The sequence below is a fragment of the Battus philenor genome, unplaced genomic scaffold, assembly GCF_028537555.1.
Source record: "Battus philenor isolate CCGP_79_NKW_IND1 unplaced genomic scaffold, ilBatPhil1.0.hap1 SCAF_2, whole genome shotgun sequence".
NCBI classification, from domain to species: domain Eukaryota; kingdom Metazoa; phylum Arthropoda; class Insecta; order Lepidoptera; family Papilionidae; genus Battus; species Battus philenor.
Window position 1 is genome coordinate 8450660 of NW_027181682.1, and position 21353 is coordinate 8472012.

The window sequence follows — 21353 nt, forward strand, 5'->3', positions numbered from 1 at the left end:
ATATTATCACTTACTAAGAGTTATTATTAAGACCAGGGCTTTCCTGCATCGTGCTTCTGTAGTGACTCGCAAAAAGATACATAGGTTGCCTACCTTTTTTTTGTTTTTCGTGGTGAAATGGCCTTCGCACGCCCGTCCTTTAGCCCACAAAGTTTGTGTTGGACTTATACCTATAACGCCCATTTTGCTCCATCATCGCTATTTTGCGATACACGAGCACATTTTCACATATCTACAACCCCATTGGGAAAAAAATCTTTTTTCTTTTTAATTAAATGCGTGCCGGTACATAGCGCACCTAATTTCAACGGCGGCCTCTACATCCAATGCGGGCAACGGGACTCCCCTGAGTACAAATGAACCAAAAGAGCCAGTACTCACAAGTACAGAGAACACTCACAAGTAAAGTCACTGCTGCCTACGGTGGGTCAGGTCTTCGGCTCCGGCGTCTATGTAATGAGTACGTACAGGAACTTTGCTTTGGTGAAGGAATACCAGTTGCATGTCTTCATTGTGCTCAAAAAACTAAGTCTACAAAATAGAGTCCAATAAAACGAAGGTTCCCTTGGGCACTCTTTGACCGGAATATATTTTGCGCGAAAAATGCCAAAGTTCTTTGTCGGAGGCACGTACGTCTAATCACTTTTTGGCATGCGCTTAAGCGACATGAGTATAGAGATAATAAGATTTTAAATTGATATTTTAAAAACGTTACGCAAAGGAGTAATAAAATTGAAGATGCATATGATTGCATATAATGTGGCGAATTACATACTAAAGAAACGGCTTTAATTTTTTAAATGAAAATAAAACAGCAGAATCAAACCGTTCATGTACTTCAAATATTTTTACAGACAAGATATTTTGTGATGATGAAGGAACAGAAAGTACAATGTTACCAATTAACATATTTGATTATCCATATTGATCAGTTTGCTGCCTAAAAAAAGAATGAAGCCGAATTTAAGTAATTTTTCTTCATTGTCAACAAGATTTTTTTTGTTTCATGAATTCGTTTAATGTTTTATTTTTTACTTGTGATTTTATTAACAAACTATTTTGGAAAAACTACTTGCAGCTAAATTACCAAATACCTTCAAATGACTACCTCTTTTGCAATGATTGACCTCGGATTGAGAACAGTATATTCGTTTGTACAAAGATGAGAAAAATCAGGGTTCCGGATTTCACTGAGTTGGTATTAAAAGCAATCAAATATGCTTTATACAAAACATGTTTTGTTATTACACAAATCATCAGGTTTATATTACAGGTCATTCTCAGAAACACAACAAATTAAAATTCGTGGTAAGATTAAAACACATACTGTATTGTATATATCACTTTACTAATGTATAACATTTAATGATTAACAGATATTGCGCAGTGGTAAGATGTATTCCCACAATATGGGTAAATAAAATGTAACTTATACATCAATCAGTTGTCCAGAACAACAATTACATGGATAAAAGCTTTTGTGGTGAATGCTCTTGTCATTTATACAAACCAAAAAACTGTTTTTTAAGTTAAATAATAAATTCATTACTTTGTCTAGATCGTTTTTTCTAGATTCGTCTTGTAAATACTTATGTAGTTCTTTATCGTTTGAAAATGTTAGAAGCAAATTGTTAAGTTCTTCTATCTGTCTTTTTAATTTCTCACTTTCTGTTTGAAACATTTTAATTTGTACACTTCTCTCTTCGTCGCGCCTTTTCAGTAAACTACGCTGTTGTTGGTATAAGGCAATATATTCGCAAATTGTATCTGTTTCATTTTGTAATTGGAAAATTATGTGTTCAAGTCTATGCTTTTCATCAGATAAATTAGCAACTTCGTCCATTATGTTTAGGAATCTCTCTTGAAGCTTTAACATGGCATCATCTTTTGCAATACTCAATCTCTTTTCCTCATTATTATTTTCGACTGATTGTTTTCTTTTGCATTCTGTACTATGATCAAGCAAAGTTTCTTTTAGATTTAAATTCAAATCTTGTTTTTCAAAATAACCAGTTTCAACTTTTTCTTTCTCCATAAAAATTTCTCGTTTAGATTTTTCATAATCTCCTTCTAAAGTTCGGTAACTGTTTTGTAACCTTATCATTTCTTCATCTTTAGCCAATAATTTATTTTGTTGCAGTTTCATGTTTTCCTCAACATCCGCTAGTTTAAGCATTAATTCTTGATTTAAATGCTTCTCGTGGGTTAATTTTTCAGTTAAATCTAATTTATCTCTACTCTGTAAGAAAAGTTTCTTTAGAATAACATTGTTTTAGAAATAGGTAAAAATGTAAATAATCAATTTTTCCTATAATTTACTAACGATAAAGTTATGTAAGCAAATATATTGGGAGTTTGCATATTGTTGGATTTCTACTTTAAACATCCAGTTTTTTACCGAAGCTCATTTAAAAATTGATGAACAATACTTTAGCCAAATTAGTTTTTTTTGACAACACATGAAAATGTCAATATGTTTGAAATACTTTTGGATGGATTTTGGATTAGGTCTGGTAGTAATCACTAAAATATATGAAAACTTTATCTAGTTTTCCCCTTGAAACCAACAGGACTTATGTGTAGATCATAATAGATTAAAATTGATAAATACAATTAAAATATTATAAAAAAACCTTCACAATGAATTCTGCACTTTTGACAACAAATCTACTAAATTCTATAAGTAATTTTGCCCACTTTATCATTACATTATATAATCAATATAATAATTATAATAACTTTTGTATTTATTATTGTTATGTAAAGATACAAATTATTTATGAAGAAACAAAAAGCAGTCTTATTTAGATTCCATTACTGACTTCCTGTTACCACTTTGATGAAATGTGTAATGAACAAGATGTACACTTGTCAGATATTAAGGATTGTGCAAAGGTTTTTAACATTAGACCAAATTAGTGCCATATGTGTATGCAAACTCAGATCGCAATTTCCATCTAATAAAAATGTATTAGTTGAAAGCAGGGAGGAAAAGTGATCCTCTCAAACTAGTTTGTAGGCTAGTACAAAGGTATGATTTTAAATATTCAAAGCTATGTATCTATATACAAAAAGAAAAACAAAAAAATCCAAGTTAACATTATGTAGTATATAAACAATATAAGGTAATCAGAGATATGTGTATTGTGTAAGTAATACAAAAACAATGATAACAATTTACCAATGTATTACTTATGTAAAATTGTGATTATATCTGGATAAATACAATTAATGACATATGTAGATACATGTGTAATAAATTGCAACTAGTAGAAATAGAATGACAGTAGTGAATACTGTTATTCTGTTTGTTAATAATTATGCTAGCAGTTTTTGTATAAAGTGTTATCAAAGTTCTTAAAACTTTAAATTAGAATTTCATAGACTAAAGTGAAAACCTACAATCAAGGAAACTTTGAGAAACTTTTGCAGTTCCAAAAATTATTCAAATTAATAAATCATCATGATTTCAGCGGCCAGACAGTATTCAAAACTGCTGGATATAAGTGTCGCTCAAAGATTTCCAATAAGACCAGTTGGAAGCAACTTTATCATGGACAACTAACTACCTAGTGGGTGGATATTCTTCACCGCCCTTGCCAGTATCTGGTCTTCAGGTCAAAACCATAGGGCCCCAGTGGCTGTCTTTTTGGCTTATATGGTCTGCGAACTGCTTCTTCAACTTGGCAATCCATTGGGCTAAGTTGGTTATTTTTTTTGTTTATAGAATTCTTTGTTTCTGGTTTGCAGAGCAATGCAAAATAAAGCATTCTCTATGGTTCTTTGAGCAACTGCGGGCTTGCAAAAAAACTCCAAATGAGAGAGTATATTTCTGTGCCATAAATCATCACTTGCAATACATATTAGTTGTAGACTTGAACATATTTTATAATTCTCAAATAGACAACATTTGAGCCAAGTTGAATTTGAAGATTGACCTCTTTCTCAAAGTTAGACATATTAGTTTGACTGTTTATTCAGATACACATACAAGATAACTTCAAGAATCAAGCCTGCTACTGATATTGGGGTGTACAAACTCAACAAAGAAGTTTGAAACAAATAATAATAAATACATACCATCTTTACAAAGGCATACTCCAACTCCTCCAAATCACTTTTTAGTTTTCTATTTTGTTCAGTAGCTCTCTGAGCTGCGACTTTGTCACTGGCAATATCAGCATGTAGTTTTGATATACTTATGCTGTCGTGTTCACATCCATTCACTTGATTTTTACTTAAAGCTTCAACTTGTGCTATACTTTCTTTGTACTTTGACAAGAGGTTGTCATTAGCAGCTTTTAACTCCTGAATTTTTTCCTGAAAGTCAATAAATAATTATATTTTACATAATAGTGAAATTATCAAATTTATCATAAAATATGTTTTACTAACTTCATTAATTTTTAAAGTTTCTTGTAGCTGGGTAATATATCCTTTATCTTCATTTTCTCTTTTGCTTTGATAATTTTGCAGCCTTAATTCCATATCACTGATTTGGTCCACAAGGCTGTTTTCCCTGTTATATAACCTATTTGTCTCTTGGATTAATTCATTATTTTTTTTCTCCATTGTTTTTAATTCTGCATTAAGCCCATTTACATACTGCTCATAATGGGAATTTATATTTTCATTTTCTTTTTGGAGTGCTTGAACTTGTTGCTCTAAACTGGAAATCTTTTGCTGCAAATCAACATTTGCTTTATTCTCCTGGTCATGACAAACAAGACTGGAGGTGTTAGTTAATTGTTGGATTTGTAACTGAAACACATCTAATTGATTCTGTAAAACACTTATATGGTTACTTAATTGAGAATTTTCATTTTCCTTTACAGTCAATAGTGTTTCAGTAAATTCCAGCCGTTCCAATAAATTATTATTTTTGTCCGTTAACTGTATGTTTTTGTCTTGCAGTTCAGAGATTAATATTTTTTGTGATGAATTTTCATTATTGACAGTCACATAACTATTTTTAATAGTTTGCAATTCCATTTCTAAGCGATGAACATTTTGTGCATAGACATTTTGTTGCTCAAGAGTAGAATTGTAGTTGGATTGCACAAGATTTAGTTGAGTTTCCAACGTTTTAACTTGTTCTTCGAGTTGTGTTTTATTTGTAATTAAAATTTCAGTGACATTCAAATCATTTTTGTTAAAATCCGCATAATTTTTTGAAACATTGGATTCAAGTGCATTAAATAAGCCACGATTATGATTTATTGCTTCTGCATTAGCAACTTCTGTCTGTGCCGTCGGCGTAGCATTACTGTTTTGAGTAGAATTTAACGAGTCCATACGTGCCATATTCTTTTCTTGGTGATGCTTTAGCTTGTAACAAAAAAACAAGAAAATGACTAATGATAGGTTTTTCAAATGACAAATTCTAGTCACAGTCACTAAAAACATTAAACTATTTATATACCGTATAAAACTCTAATACCTTTTGCCTTGCGGCAGCTAGTTTTGCTGCTCTTTCGTCCATTATTTATCTTGTACTTACAATATGAATACTATAATTAAACCATTTTAATAGATCTACAGCGATTCCCTAGTACGAACAGACTCAGGATAATCATCAATCATTTAACATGCAACAAAATATTTACTACGCACCATATAGTTACATTTACTAGTAGTCAAAGTTATTTTGCAACTAGCTATGTTGGCAAGTGCAGATAACATAAATGTTGAATTTTATCCAGATTAAAATGAAAATGTTTCCATTAACTTTTTTTAACTTAGTAAAAGTTACAAGTATTAAAATACGGTTAATATAACAGGTTAAGACAGTATTTATGTTTTTTAAAAATTTCTTATCAAAAAATTACAATAATGTTCATCATTAAAATGCGTCAAAAAAGTTAAGAATAAAAAGGAAATTTTCTTAATAAGTAATTGTCTTCGTAAGACTTAAGATGCAAGAGGCAATTCTTGTTTGCTTAAAAGTTCATTTTTCAATACGTTTTTTAGTACTTTGGAACTCAGCAATTTATAATTTTAGAAGTTATAGTTAACGATATGTTAAATTATTATTATACATAATCCTACAACTATCTCGACTCGAGATGCGGGACGTATGGCAGAGTATCCGCATTTCTTCCAGCGCCCTCCGAAAATTCGGACATTAGTGAAATTTAAGATGGCGGCTACGCCACGGGTAACGACTTTTTCCATATGGCATTTATGATATCGGTGTCGTTTTCGGAAAATCTGAGGAAGTTCTTTACGATGAAAGTACGGCGAGTCGACAAAACAAGATAACCGCTGAAATCTCGCATAGCCGTGTTCGACCGCTCGCTTTATGGCCGTGTGACGTCGGCTTTGTGAAATTTTCACTTTTCCTTTTCGAAAATATCCCTAATTTTACCTTCTTGTATAGATTTTTTCGCTCCGCCGAAAGCACTCTTCCGGGGCCGCCGAGTAAAAGTATCTTGCAATCGCGAGGTCTATAACTATAGTTTCTGAGTACCCAATCGAAAGACTCACTGAAGTTTTTGAGATTAAATTTTTTACCCCTCGCTTATACTAATTTTCCAACTTTTATTTAAAAAAAATAATTAAAAAAAGAATAAGCAACATTTTAATGAAAAAATCCCACAGGGGGATGCGTCGCAGTCACAGCACTAATTTGATCTTTTTTGTTGCCTTTTGCTGACGAAACTGGTCTCAGGATTTTTTTTTAATCAGGAGCTTCACACGAGGCGATAGGGCTGATGTGTATTAGGTATCCTAAGGCATGAAGCAGCACTTGAGACGGTCACCAACGGAGACTGTTAAGCGACTGTTAAGTATTACCTAATTAAGAAATGCCTAAAATAAATCTAGTTTAAGATGCGTGTGTTTTCCTCGAGGAGTCAGTCAGTGGCCTACAAACAAAAGTCTCACGCTAATCGGTAGTCTAAGTCGACCAAGGGTGTATTAATAATCTGTTTTTTTTTTTATCTTAAAAACATTAAGCTTCTGTAGGGGCTGAAGCCTAATGTCTTAAACATCTTCGTATGTGAATTTTCTATTAAAAATGTTGCTCTTTTTTGAATTTGAAGAAGTTAGAAAATTTGTATGAGGGGGAGTAAAAAACTTACCTTTGATAAACTACATCGAGAGTATTACGATCGCCTGATGAAAAGCTATAGGCTCGTAATATAGGAAGTTGCAGGATTACATATGGTTTTTTACAAATTCAACGATCCATTATTATTATAATGGGATGATTTTTAGGATGAAGAAGTCCTACGTCGTGCTGTAAAAATATTTTTGGGAGGTCATATAAAACTTTTCATACATACATTTTACATTTTTTACACACATTTATATTTTTACATGTTTATATTTCGTCGGTTACAGACTGTTATATATGTTTAATGTTCTACATATGTAATATTTTAAGCACTTGTGGGTACTGATGATGGGTACTGGGAACACATAATGTAAAAAATCTGGTATTATTGTTTGTCAAACACAGATGGCGTTTTTATTAATTAGTATTAAGTACGTGTAATAATAAATTAACATAATTTGAAAGTTAAATATATCATAAAAATCGTCAGCTAATCATAGGTCAAAAAGTATTGTAGAGCGCTCTCTTTCACCTGATGTATATAAAAAATTATATATCATTGGAACTCCTCTTCTTATATATAGTTCACGTACCCTTCCGCTTCGTGAACTCAGTACCGATGAAGTTGTAAAAGCCCTAGAGTTAACAGCATTAACATCCACAGAGAAAAACCAAAACAAAAAGTGGAACTCCTCTTTTTATATCTAGTTCACGGACCCTTTCGCTCCGAGAACTCAGTACCGATGAAGTTGTAAAAGCCCTAGAGTTAACAGCATTAACATCCACAGAGAAAAACCAAAACAAAAAGTGGAACTCCTCTTTTTATATCTAGTTCACGGACCCTTTCACTCCGAGAACTCAGTACCGATGAAGTTGTAAAAGCCCTAGAGTTAACAGCATTAACATCAACAGAGAAAAACCAAGACAAAAAGTGGAACTCCTCTTTTTATATCTAGTTCACGGACCCTTTCACTCCGAGAACTCAGTACCGATGAAGTTGTAAAAGCCCTAGAGTTAACAGCATTAACATCAACACAGAAAAACCAAAACAAAAAAGTCCTCTTTTTGATGCGCCGCTGACGATGAAGTAACATGGCTCTTACAGTATACTTAATATGACCTATCGGATTAAATAAAAAAATTTAGACAAGAAGATTTATTGCACTTTTGTATATGTCTTTTGATTATTTTATTTTATCTCAATCGACTCTGGTGTAGTCTTTTGACAGGTGCGTAGGTGTACTAGTGCTACGCAGCAGCACGCGCACTGAACAACCTAGTCTTAACATATAATATTACTAGCTTTCCGTATCAATCATTGTTCATGTTTACGCTGAAATAAAAAAGCGCATTTGCACTCATATACTTCGCAAAAAAAAAATTAAAATGCACTTGAGTCCCGCATGTACATTACAAAAGTCATATTAATACTGATTTTATCACGTACTTTTAAAATAATATCGGTTTGTCAAATAATTACTCCTTGAGGTTTTAGCCGACCTTTAAAAAAGCTACCATCGTTTCTGTTACTCAATTAGAATTGGTACACCTACTCCCATTAGTTTTAATGAATAGTCTTACCAGTAGTACTTTAAGGAGTTTCGTTCCTAATAGACTTACTTCGTATTTTCCACACTAATTGTATCGCAATAATAACAATAATACATAGACCTAACAATTTAAGGTAAAGAGGAAAAGATTAACAAAAATATATATTTAGTCGTTTATTATTTAAGTAAGTTGATCGTGTTTAACATAAACTACTCATTTTTAACTAGAATTAATAGTACTTCATATAATGCTTGAGAAAATAAAATAATAAAAAATTGGTGTAAGTTCCATATCTTTTTACCAACTTTTCCGATTAAAACATAGTTTCACAGCACAAATAATTGGTAGTCCGATGCCCTTGGCTGAATACGCACATCCTCTTATTTATTATTTTATTTATTTCAGTTTAACGAGTAATGATTGTTTCGTAACTCGTCGACAATTTTATTCACACTTCGGTATTCAACGGATAAGTGTTGTACCGAGTGTAAATTGATTTTGTTCCTGGGTTCAGAGCACCCCACGGCGAAGGCCCCGTTATTTTTCAAGGACTTCCGAATACATTGAACTGATTGAAAGAGCAATTTATGTGAAAATTCACGAGATTCAATACGGTAAAGAGCAGTCTCACTGTGACTCTCTCAAGAGCGATTATGCATGAAATTTTAAAAAAGGATCTGTAATTCCATCTTTTTCAAATTCAATTTATTTAAGAATTGAAAAGAGGTGACTACATTTCATACAAATTTTTATTCAAACGATGTTGGAGCGTTTTCGCACCGTCAATCCCGCTTTTAAGAGCGACGAGGCACACACATGTGGTTGCAACAAGATATTTAATGGAATCGGGCGTTACCTCGCCAGCAGAGTCTGTGTTTGGCACTAATTGGTGTAACATAACTCCTGAAGATGCCCCGTGGCGGGGTGAAACACGTGTTGAGCGATTTGGCGGTGGCGGTTGTGTGATTCGCGTTGTTTGCCGCATACGCATTTATCAGCGTGCTGGCGGGCGGTGCATTTTATTGCACGACTACTACTGCATGTGCGGAAGTGGCTAAATATTGGTCCTTTTCTTACTTGCAACAAGATGGTGCGACTGCACATGGCCAGAGCTTCGATAAATTTACTTAGGATAGCTTTCCCCTAAAAACTGATCAGTTTCAATAAAAAATCCCCAAAACTCATGTTAATTTGTAAGAAATTGTTCGTCGACAAATCAGATCAATTGCACCAAGTTTACTGCCGCGTGTGGCGTAGAACACAAGGCTCTATTTCAAACAATGTGAGCAACTCGACAGAAACATTTGTATGACACACTCTTTAAAAAATAACATCCGCTTTTTATTTTATCCTATATATTCGCTTAATGTAAAAATCCAAAAAAATTATCTGCCACCAGACACCCTGATATTTATTCTTTCAGAACCCCCCCAGGTCACAAGTAGAGTAGAGAGTTGTAGAAAAGGTTCTGAAATAGCACCAAATGTTCCATGGCTCATATACAGTCCTAATATTTTTGCCTTATCAGACGCAAACAGGAAAGTTCTTGTTCCCACAGAAGTGATTCAAATTCAGACGGAACCCTAATATATGTAATTTTTTTGTAATATAATTTGTCCAAGCGTTTTGTTCTACGTCAGTAAAATGTTGACTTTATACTTAATAAATTAATACGAGGGTCAAACTGAAAGTTCTTAGAAAATCAAAAACTAAGCATTCTAGCAAGTTATTAGTTTTATTATAACTTTTCAAAATAGCGTCCATTTACATCAATACATCGCTGCATTCGATGGAACCATTGAGAAAAGCATCTTGCCCACTCGGCCTTAGGGGTCTCTTCGACGGCGTTTTGAAACGCAGCCACTGCTTCTTCGGCGTCCATAAAATGTTTTCCTCGAAGTTTTTCTTTTATTTTCGTGAATAAATAAAAATCGTAGGGTGCGAGGTCGAGGCTATACGGCGGGTGACCCAGTAATTCCACGTCTGAGGTCGCCAAATAGTCGATCGTTTGCCTGGCGGTGTGCGACGAGGCATTGTCGTGATGAAGGAGGATCCTGCTGCGAGGTCGTTTCTCTCGAACTTTTTCCAAGACAAGTGGCAAACAGTTGTTAGTGTACCACTCTGCATTAACCGTTTTCTGATCCTCTAAGACAACTGTCGCGTAATGACCTGTCTTTCCGAAGAACGAGGCCACCATCTTTTTTCCAACACTTCGACCTCTCTTCACTTTAGTTGGCAACTCTTCGGAAGGAAACACCCATTGAGCAGACTGTCTTTTGGTTTCCGGATCATAACAGTAAATCCAGCTTTCGTCACCCGTTAGTATGTCGAACACAGCATTTGAGTCACCTCCGTTAAATTTTTGGATCATTTCTCGGCACCAATCAACACGGCGGAGTTTTTGAGTCTCGGTCAAATTATGCGGTATCCAGCGGGCACAAAGCTTCCTGACCGCTAAATGTTCATGGAGGATTTTGTGCACTTGACTCATACCTTTGCCTAGACTTGTCCGAATCTGCTGATAGGTCACTCTTTTGTCAGTCTCTATCATACGCCGCACAACACTGATATTGTCTTCAGTCGTCGCTGTAGAAGGCCGTCCCTCACGCAAATCATCGGTGAGATTAGTTCGACCACGTTTGAATTCATTAAAGCAGTTGTAAACTGTGGCACGAGATGGGGCTTCATCGTGAAAAGCCAATCGAAGTCTATCATAACTTTCTTGTTGACTTATATGACATCGAAAGTCATAAAAAATCATTGCACGAAAATTTTCTCGGCTTAAATTCATTCTGACGTGCACAGACAATTTTCAATTTGCCGCCAAATCGTAAAACAAATGACAAATGAATGAAATGTATACTCAATATTATTGGTAAAGAGTTCTATTTTCAAAATTTAAACTTATTTTTTTAATATAATGCTTTTAAGTTGCCAGTTCTAAAAACTTTCAGTTTGGCCCTCGTAACCAAGCATATTTTTTAAAAGAACCAACAGCTATTCTATAAATCTTGACTACAGACACCGTACCAGGTGCATTTACTTGTGTTTTACAGTCATCTAACGTCTTGTATATCTCGTTTTGGGCATAATCAGGGCTATGACTTTGATAAGGGTAATGTATTTTTCTTAACGATATAGGCTCATCGCTATGTAACACCGTCATTTTATAATTCTAATGTATAGTAATGACAACCGTTTAACAGTATTACGCTCGGCCTCGTCGCCTTTTTGTGTATTGATGTCACACATTTAAAGAATTCTAATAATAATGATATCATTATTAATTTCAAAACACTTTGCTTTTTGATATAATAAGAAACAAATCATTAAGCAAATTTGATATCTAAAACGAACTGCGTTTATATCAATAAAATGATTAGGTCTACAATTTAATATAGTTTTATTTTACTAGTAAGTTTACTGGAATCAAAATTTTCAATAATATTAATAGTTAGTCTATAGCATGGTTGCACAGACTTATTAAGACTAGGGGCCACTCGGGCAAATCATGAACTGATAGCGGGCTGCCCGCCAGAAGTATAGGTAATTAAAGATAATAAAGAATTGATAATAATTTATTAAAATTGAAAAATAATTTATTAACTTGAAGCGTGGCACTGCATGGTGCTTACAATCTTTTATATATTTTGCTCAAATTTTCTTTTAACAACACGTAAAACTGCTTCCAAACTTTCATTTGCAGGGCGGTTCCCATTATTTGTTTTATTATTATTTAGTATTGAAAAAGTTTGTTCACATATATAAGTAGAATCAAATAAGCTGGCACATTTCAGAGCGTTTATGCGCAACTCTTCGTACATATTTTTATTAATGCAGCGGTAAAAGTTCAGCAAGTCTTCTTCGTTGAATTTATTGCGTAAATCTTGGTCGTTTTGAATGTCGATAATTTCTAACTGCATTGACTCTGGCGCATTTTCAACTGAAATCGTGAAAGGATTGCTGAATATGTCCAACAGAGGTTTCACTTTTTTAAAATCCAAAAATCTGTCTTGAAAAGATTGAATCAAAATATTTAGCTTTTCTACATAACTGAAATTTATCGCAGTTTTATTGAATTTTTCAGCCATTTTCTTATGTGGAAAATGATTGTAATTTTCAGAATTCAATTGTGATCTAAAAAGTGTCAGCTTGCATTGAAAGGATGATACATTAGCGTAGAGCTGGGATATCAGTTGATGTTTGCCTTGAAGCCGTGTGTTCAAGACAATCAAATGATTTGTACTGTCAACTAAAAAACCCAAATCACACAACCAATCAGGAATTTTAAGTTCCGGGACATCCCTTTGCTTTTCCGCCAGAAATATATCAATTTCTTCTATTAAATTTAGAAATCGTTCCAGTGTCCTTCCAGCCAGCCCAGCTTCAGTTTGTCGTCTCCTTACTGTACGTTCACTAACATTTATTTTACGGACTTATTGCAATCGATTTCGGGTCTGAACAGCAATTTGTCGACGATTCTTTAAAGTCTGCAAGATAATAAAATAGTCATCTACGTCACTGATTGACCGATTTCTGCCTTGCCCTCGCCTGCACGCGTAAATTCCAGTCGCCCTGTAGCGGTGTATAATGCGATGAGCCACCGATGTCGATACACCCAATGCGCAACCGACTGAATGGTAGGTATGCCCCTCCTCGATCATGGTTACTGCCCTAGGCACTAAAGTTGCTGGTAAATCACTCATTTTGTATCAGAACAATATGCACTATTGAAAGTAAAATGTTAAATGAACAACAGTTACCACACATCATCCAACAAATTTCTTATTAAAAACAATTAGAACACTCGATGTCAACGAATTCTTAAAAGAACTGTAAAACCTGATACCGCACTTGAAAAGCTTGAAATTTTTAAAGTATGTTATTTCTTAAGAGGGTACTTCCACGTTAATAAAAATTAGTTCTCGATGTTTACAATTTTTTTTAAAAAATCTACCTTTTTAGTGTTCTCCTAATTGTGCCGGTAAGGGTAGTTAATAAAGGGAAGATTGAAAGATTTATGATCGACTTTGTAAACAAAACTCAAGTTTTTTCAATTTTCGACGGCTGTCTGAAGGCGAACACACTCTGGAATAGTAAAATAAAGTTTCGGCTTTCGGTACTATAACATATAAATAACCCACTAGAATTTTTGTGTAACTCAAACTTAGGATTAGTGACAAGTAAAATGTAGATTTTTTAAAATCTAATTAAAACAGTCAAAATTCAGGGAACAATTGGTGTTTCAAATAATAACTCGTTATGTAGAAATATTCGTAAATTCAATTTATTGTGCAAGTTATTTTTTAGCTTTCCAAAATACATTGAAATTTTTTCTTCAACGATTTGTGTAAATAAAATATCACCAAATTATTAAAATAAAATACTTAGCCATAACGTAACTATTTTAAAGCATTTAATACTTAATTTTAAAATATTTCATAGCAAAATTTAAGATCCATATGAACAATAACCATTGTATGTATGCATTTAGAGACAATTTGTTGTCGTATAAAAATTACAACATAAAAGAACCCAGAAAATTACAACGGGTCCTAGGAACGCTTCTGTGCCCACTTCATGTCGTCTGCACGGGGCTTGCACCCAGTTAAAGCTTCTATAGCAACTTCTAGTGCAGACCAAAACTGCAGTTTTTCCAAAGGCCAGTTTAACCAACCCGTGGTAATACAAAAGTAAGTCTCGTGCGGCGCCACATGATGAATGCGATGGTGACGACGGGGTAACACTATATGCCACTCTTGCAGCCAAATTACCCATACTGGTAGACCAAAGTAAGTGTGTGACCATTTATGTATCTGGAAAATAAAGTTATGATAATCACCAAGTTATTTAAAACTTAGATGGTTGTTTTAGAATTAAAATCAGTGAGACAAAGTTGCTATCAGTTTAAATGTTTAATTCTGATACACAAATAGTGAAAACAAATTATTTACCAAATTAAGTTCTTAGCAAGAGGTTGTGGAAAAAGTTCCTTCGCAGTTTGTACGAAAATTCGAAAGAACCTTTGCGAAAGAAAGTTAAGAGCTTGTTAAAAAAAATTATAATTAGTGCTTGTGTTACTGGGCTGTCCTCTTTTGATTTTAACCTGACACTGCATAAATAATTCTGAAGAGGCGAGTGCAAGTTCAGGGCTATAAGGCGAATGCATTATAACCCCCCAGGCAAGCCTTAATTTTTGCTGAGTGGCTGAAGACGTTTGTGATCTAGTCGTTATCGCAGAAGTGAATCTATAGTTCATCCTGGTGTAGAAAGCTAATAATGAACAATTCCTTTTTAATCCCACCATATACACAGCATCACCCTATTACCCCAATTTTGTCAAAGTCCATGATGCCTGACTGTTCTTCGACCTCGACTTTATACGTTCTTAGCCGTACGTGATCCACTTTTCATCACCAGTTACCAATCTCTTTAACGAAACGGTTCGGCTTCTTTAGTTTGAATAAAGAATCACACGATTCATTAGTTTTCTTCTATGGACCTCGTATGGTACTTAGTATCAAGCCATTTTTCCGCCCATGGTCAATTTTCAATTCTTCAGTTACGTCTAACTACTAATACGCCGATCATAATCTACTTTTTTTTTAAATGACGGCTTTTAAACCGTAGCTCGATTACCAGAAAGATGTGCAAACTTTAACATCAAATTCCCATATTTAAAACGTTTAAACAAATATGTGCTACTCGTACCGACATTGCATAAAGTTCATTGCCATCACAAATTTATTTACGGCTTGAATTGCAATTTTACCTTTATGGTGAAAAAACATTTTGACAGTAATAAAAACAAGTGAAATATAACTCTAAACAAAATTTTACTTCTTTTTCAAAAGTTTATCTGTTTTAATATCATCAAAACGAGTCAGTTCAAAAGCACATCAAAAGAGATTTTATTACAAGTTGATACGTACTATTTAGGAAAAGAATAAAAAGAAACTTTAATAACGCCATCAATGATAAATTATTATAACATTAGTTTTTAACAAGTTGTTCTTGTACCTTTCATCGATCGATAAATTAATGAAGACGACCTTAATATTGAATTATTAAACATGTCCGATGAATAATAAATTATAATTAGTTTCATATGTTTTATGAAAAGGTTATTCTGTACAGTTTCTTTTTTTCCTTTTGTAGAATTTACCATAGGTCGGTAATAACTGAGCGCCAAGGGTGGCTAATCCTCTTACTTAGTATTAAGCCACTGTGTACCACGGTACACTCGGATTGGGTTAATATAACATTTCTTTACATCTAAGACATTTAATCGGGCGGTGAGACCGTTGAGATATTAGATAGCTTAAAACAAAGACTTGGGAGCGACTACGCACAAGATACCTTCAAGGGATATATCGAGCTGTTTCAATAAACGTTTAGCATTACGATTTAAAGGTAATCGAGTAAGAGAGAACCAAACCTTGGTATGGCTATGGTAAAATATCAGGTGCTATTGTCGAACAAAATTTACTACCATTTCGAAAAGCGTTAAAGTGGCGAAAAAAAAAAACCAACGCTTCTCATCATCAATGATTCGAGTGCGAAAATAGTCGATTTTTTTTTTAAAAATAATTATGTTGTAAATAATAGATACCTTTACCTGATTAGTCATAGCGACAAAAATGCAGCACAGGTACCAATACGCGATCCAGTGAAATTGTTGCTCAATAATATCGGTCTCATATGTTAACAACTGCCAAACAATTCTCGCCAGTACCGGAATTGTTATAGCAAAATTATCGCCATTTGTTTCTACAAAATCATGACGTGTAATGGACGTAGGATCTATGTGATGTTCACGAAATGGACGTAAAAAATTCTGAAAGAATATAATTTTTATTAATCTTTATAGGAATAGCACATGGTTTGCAGCGACACGCTAAATACTAACCAATATAGGCAAAAACATCGTTTTTGTTGTTCTTTTACAAGAGTGACTGATTATACTTTACCTTGATGAATACATCTCTTTGTTTTTAGTATTTTTTTGCAAAAGCAAGCAACTTAGAAATTAAGAGTATAGTAATAATACTACATGATATTTAAGGCGGTAGTACTTCATAATTAAACATAAAGATAAACATACCAATCATTTAAGAGTATCCAAAATCAAGCGATTATTTTAACTGTCATAATATTCCACACGAATCTATTGGTTTTTTTCGCAGCTAAGTACTTTTTTAATAGACTTACACTGCTGTCTTCATGACATTTGCAGATTTGGCGGGTTTGAGGTAGCAAGACGCAGAAGGCGCCTAGCCTAAGACTTTTTTAGGTCGCGAAGCTCGAAGGCTCCCGGAGGAGCATCGGCTAAGACCGCTACATACTACTACTTCACCGGATCGGATAGCTCTTAAGTACGAATCGGATTGAAATTCAGGGACCGTCAATTGAGCGATAACGCAAGATAGCGCGAGCTTCTGATGCTAAATGCTCCTTGTACACGATAAACATCGGAGTCAGTTTTAGAACGCGTTTTTTTCACATCGAGTGCAGCACGGAAACATCCGAGTACACAACACTCAACCGCAACTTCAAGCTGTTTTTTTTTTTCGAACACAGATTTCGGTACAGCAGGGCGTAAAAGAAGTGGACACCAATTAATTTATTATAATAATAGACAACAGGCACCACCTTGAGATGCAGATTTTTATGATTTATGAAGCTCGCGGATTACGAGATTTGGGATTTCATGAGTTTAGTAAAGCGCTTGAATAATGTGCTGTGGTTGTAAAATAAGGCAAGGTAAGCTTTTGTGGTGCATCATTAGGTGTAGACCTTTTTTAAAATGGGTTTAAATTGCAACCTGACAGGTAATACATATAAGGGACAGAGAGTGTTTCATATATACAAAAAAATTAACAGAAATCATTTATTACTTTCTTATATAAATTGCATAAGAATATATCTGTATAAGGGTTTAATATGTATATAAGATTAGTCTAATCAAAATATGATTCAACATATCAAATAATAAGTAAATCTTTTATACACTATTTATTACATAGTCGCATACATGGGTGTGGATATGGATCAGAAATTCATGAGCCCAACAAGGCTAACAGCATTGATATCTAACAGAACAAAGACATACAATATGTACTACATGATTGTAACAAGATACTCTTTTAACTTACTTAAATCCCCAAAAATTCTATTCAAACTATATTTTTGAGTGGGTAGTTTAGATGCACTTAAATATCAAAGTAAAACTAGCACTTTGATTACCTTTTTTTGAAAACATAGTAAAAAGGCTCAGTAAAAACAAGTTTAAATAGCTAAGCCCTATATATATTTATTATATGAAAGATAGAATACTGAAAATCAAATTAGTTCAAAACCCTACCACATTGTTAAAAAGAAGAAACTGCACACAGGACGCCAAGAGAATTTTTCCCCTATACCAGTACTATTGATTATATTCATCACAAATTTTTTCAAAATTTTGAATTATAAATGAGGAACATTCTTTTCAACTTTTTGTTAAAGGTTAAATGTGTTTTATCTCTTAAAGGTTTTAATAGACTTATGGGAAAAATTCCAAATGCAAAATGTAATACAAGAGGGTCTTTTATTTTTTGAAAGAAGAGTGAGCATATACGGGGCTATAATGGTCCAACTATTATAGCATTTTTTGAAAAAGTGCAACAAGATCAACTTTTTAATAATTACTTCATAGCAAAAGAGTTTAGGGTTGATCTCAAAAATATTTTGGCTCAAAAAAGAAAAATGTCCAGGATTGGTCATAAGTATGAGGTGTGGTTTTGATCACTATAAAGCTAGGCTGTATAATTTTTTACCATACAGTGAGATCAAGGGAGCTTTGTAATTCACTGTTAATTCTGGTAAATGCCACAATACACTTAGTAAATTACTTAATTTTTATAAATTGTGAATTTAAGCAAATAAGTATATAAATCAATTATTTAGTTTAAAACTGTCAAGACTGTCAGTATAACAATATTTGTGAAGAAGTAAGCACTAAAAAAATATGTGAAAGATTTATTTTAGCATTATACTGCAAATACAATTTTACACAGCTTTTAAAAACAGCACAAAGTCAAAGTTCTTTCAACAACAACACAAATTTTAAATTGCATATATGGTATTTCATACTGTTTTTTTTTTGTAATTTTTTATGCAATTAATCTTGCATTATTTTATAGTAAAAAAAAACTTTACAATACAAATTTTTGTGTTATATATTAATTACTTGTGTTTTGAAATGAATATTAACTGGAAACTTGAAAATTCTTTTTAAACTTAATATTTTGTCAATATGGCTGATGAAACAAAAAAATTCTTAAAGAAATTTTATAACATTCAGAATGTTTTACCAAACATTATGATTCATTAATGATTGAGTACATGTTGATAGAAAAAGGGGTACTGATATTTGATCTATGTAAGATTATTCTTTTAGTCATTTTATATACCTTGCCAATTAAAGGTAAATCTACAGCTCCCCAAGTGTCAGCAGCCCAATGCACTACTCCCGAAGCAAAATCTGCTGTCAAAACTCCAGCTAATGCTGCAAAGAATAGAGATGCATCTGCTCTGACATATCTGGCCATTAGGAGGCCTGCACAAACAGTTAATGTGCAACAAAACACCACACACACCCATTCCTGAAGCCTCTTGCCTGTTTACAAAGAATACTTATTAGTGTTTTATTAATATGTAATAAAATGTTGCACTTTCCTTTATTTTCTTTTCACTTTATTTTAAGCATCTTCATAATTAGTTTTTAAAAAGAAGTTTTAGCGCAAATACAAATTAACAATAACTATTTGGGATTTCCCATTTAACTCATTTTTATTCATAAATAAATTTCACACTATGTCATTTAAAAAAATAAAATCTAAAACTTGTACTTGACAATCTTAGTTTTTATCACCAAACTTCTCTTTTATTTATAATTATAATATTAAGGCAATTTCGTAATCTAGTTTTGTTGCTCCCCCCAGCCAATGTAAAGGTTAAAAATTAACCTGTTTTTTAAATTAATTCCTTTGATTATGCAACCTATAATTTATATAGTCCGATGCAAAAATTTTGTTGGTCCATATAACATTTGTATAAGTACTGTTAGCAGTCTGTGTCCCTAATGATACAAAAGAACATGTGTCATCAATTAGACTTTTCCATGGAATTGTGTTCAATTTACCAAAACCAAAAATAAAAAGTTAATTCATGTAAAAATTGAAACCTTATAAAAATTTCCATCACAAGAGGTTAAACTGTACATTCATCCTTCATTATAATTAAAAATAAATTAAAAAACCTACAATAAAAATAATGCCATAATTTATTAACAGTGACAGTTCAAGCAGTACAATTGCTCAATTCTTACCTGGGCTATATAGCTCTGCGAGTTCTTGAGCACCTCGATGTCTTGGTCCCCATCTAGGCTGCTTGCCTATTTCACTAAGCAATTGCGTATTAGCATTGGGATCATCTTCAGACATGGAATGTTCAAGGATTTCTCGTTCTGTTTTAACTGGTGCTAATAATGTAGTAGCCATACTACTTGCGTATTCAAATCGTTCACAGCCTAATCCACTGATACCATCTCTCTTGGCGCACGGTGGTATGGGAAGTGGTAACGTCATTTTTTAACTATTATTTTTAATAATAGAAACAAACTTTATATTAAGCGTTACTATTTGTGTATAAATTGTGAACGTGAAACAAAATTGCTCATCTATTATGTAGCGACATTGTATAAAGATAAGTCGCGCGTGACAACCACAAAGCCTGCCACTGTCAAAATCTAATGACACTGACATTATTTCGTTAATAAATAATATGATATCGCAGACAACAGATAACTAAATGTATTCAAAAATACTTTATTTTTAATCTTCTTTGTTATTTATAATTTTCATTGTAATAAATGTTTTTTTTAAAGGCTTCCAGTCTTAAAGATGCTGGTTGCTTATCTCGTTGCTCATCTATGATTATATTTTAATTAATGACGATGTTCATATATTTTTATAACTCTAACATTAAAATTAAATACGGTCAAAGTTATGATCGTTATGAAAAACATCAGAACGTAGGCTTATATGCCCCTATGTTTTTCTCAGTTTTTTACAAGAAGGTACACAACAAAAAGTACTTTGTAAGTACAAACCCAAGCATCAAACCGAACTTATTCTTCTTTATAATTGTTCATTACATTTCGCTTTCTATTTTACATGATATTCTATAATCTTTTAGGTACGTCGTTTTATATTGTTGATTATCATATGATCCCACTTCTACATTTTCGAGCATATTGCTATATGATTAATTTCCGAAAAAAAAACTCAGATCTGTGTTAAATGTAATTTGTTGACGATTATAATTGTTTTAAATAACACTAAACGTGTTAAGAACTGGCATGTTTTACAACAGTATTCAAATAATTTTGTATTACTATAGTGCTATCTATATATCTATTAAGTATACAACTTTAACATAATGTTTCAGCGTAATATTGAATTTAACACGCAAATATTTTCTTTGCAGAATTTTATTCGCTGTGGTATCAATAAGCAACACGGTGATAGTTGGTGGACAGGGGTGGTTCAGTTAGCTATTAAAGACGTAGAGCATCTTGTGTTACTATTTACCACTAGTTTATATTTCGTATTTTAGTCGGAAAGGCCAACATTTGTTCTCGAAAATATGAAAACATAGTCAATTGTTTGCTTTATTGTCTTGAAAGAGGTACCAGAACAAC

General features: G+C 33.1%; 2 protein-coding genes across 4 annotated transcripts; both read right to left on the reverse strand.

Annotated features, from left to right (window-relative positions):
• Positions 1 to 1338: 1338 nt before the first annotated feature.
• Positions 1339 to 5655, reverse strand: LOC137922096 (golgin subfamily A member 2-like). Its single transcript, XM_068764958.1, has 4 exons — positions 5441 to 5655; positions 4396 to 5328; positions 4081 to 4320; positions 1339 to 2239 (listed from the first exon to the last, which is right to left on the reverse strand). Exons 1-4 carry the CDS (start codon positions 5480 to 5482, stop codon positions 1430 to 1432), a joined length of 2025 nt encoding a protein of 674 aa, XP_068621059.1. The 5' UTR covers positions 5483 to 5655; the 3' UTR covers positions 1339 to 1429.
• An 8251-nt stretch (positions 5656 to 13906) lies between these two features.
• On the reverse strand, positions 13907 to 20369 carry Kua (Plasmanylethanolamine desaturase Kua). Of its 3 annotated transcripts, none has more exons than XM_068764954.1 (4): positions 19980 to 20369; positions 19063 to 19157; positions 16221 to 16445; positions 13907 to 14424 (listed from the first exon to the last, which is right to left on the reverse strand). In XM_068764954.1, exons 1-4 carry the CDS (start codon positions 20236 to 20238, stop codon positions 14164 to 14166), a joined length of 840 nt encoding a protein of 279 aa, XP_068621055.1. In that variant the 5' UTR covers positions 20239 to 20369; the 3' UTR covers positions 13907 to 14163. The 3 variants fall into 3 exon arrangements, with proteins under 3 accessions (XP_068621055.1, XP_068621054.1, XP_068621053.1); XM_068764953.1 differs by having other exon boundaries at positions 16227 to 16445; positions 19063 to 19268; XM_068764952.1 differs by having other exon boundaries at positions 19063 to 19268.
• Positions 20370 to 21353: the final 984 nt, after the last annotated feature.

What these genes read in the sequence shown, in the direction of transcription:
- LOC137922096 (XM_068764958.1), bottom strand. Translation starts at nt 5,482, where the DNA reads ATGGACGAAAGAGCAGCAAAACTAGCTGCCGCAAGGCAAAAG. An exon ending in TAGCTGCCGCAAGGCAAAAG is followed by an intron (nt 5,329 to 5,440) that starts GTATTAGAGTTT and finishes TTTTGTTACAAG; the next exon opens with CTAAAGCATCACCAAGAAAA. An exon ending in AAACTTTAAAAATTAATGAA is followed by an intron (nt 4,321 to 4,395) that starts GTTAGTAAAACA and finishes ATTGACTTTCAG; the next exon opens with GAAAAAATTCAGGAGTTAAA.
- Kua (XM_068764952.1), bottom strand. Translation starts at nt 20,238, where the DNA reads ATGACGTTACCACTTCCCATACCACCGTGCGCCAAGAGAGATGGTATC. An exon ending in ATTTACCTTTAATTGGCAAG is followed by an intron (nt 16,446 to 19,062) that starts GTATATAAAATG and finishes ATATTCTTTCAG; the next exon opens with AATTTTTTACGTCCATTTCG. An exon ending in CTATGACTAATCAGGTAAAG is followed by an intron (nt 14,425 to 16,220) that starts GTATCTATTATT and finishes TTTATTTTCCAG; the next exon opens with ATACATAAATGGTCACACAC.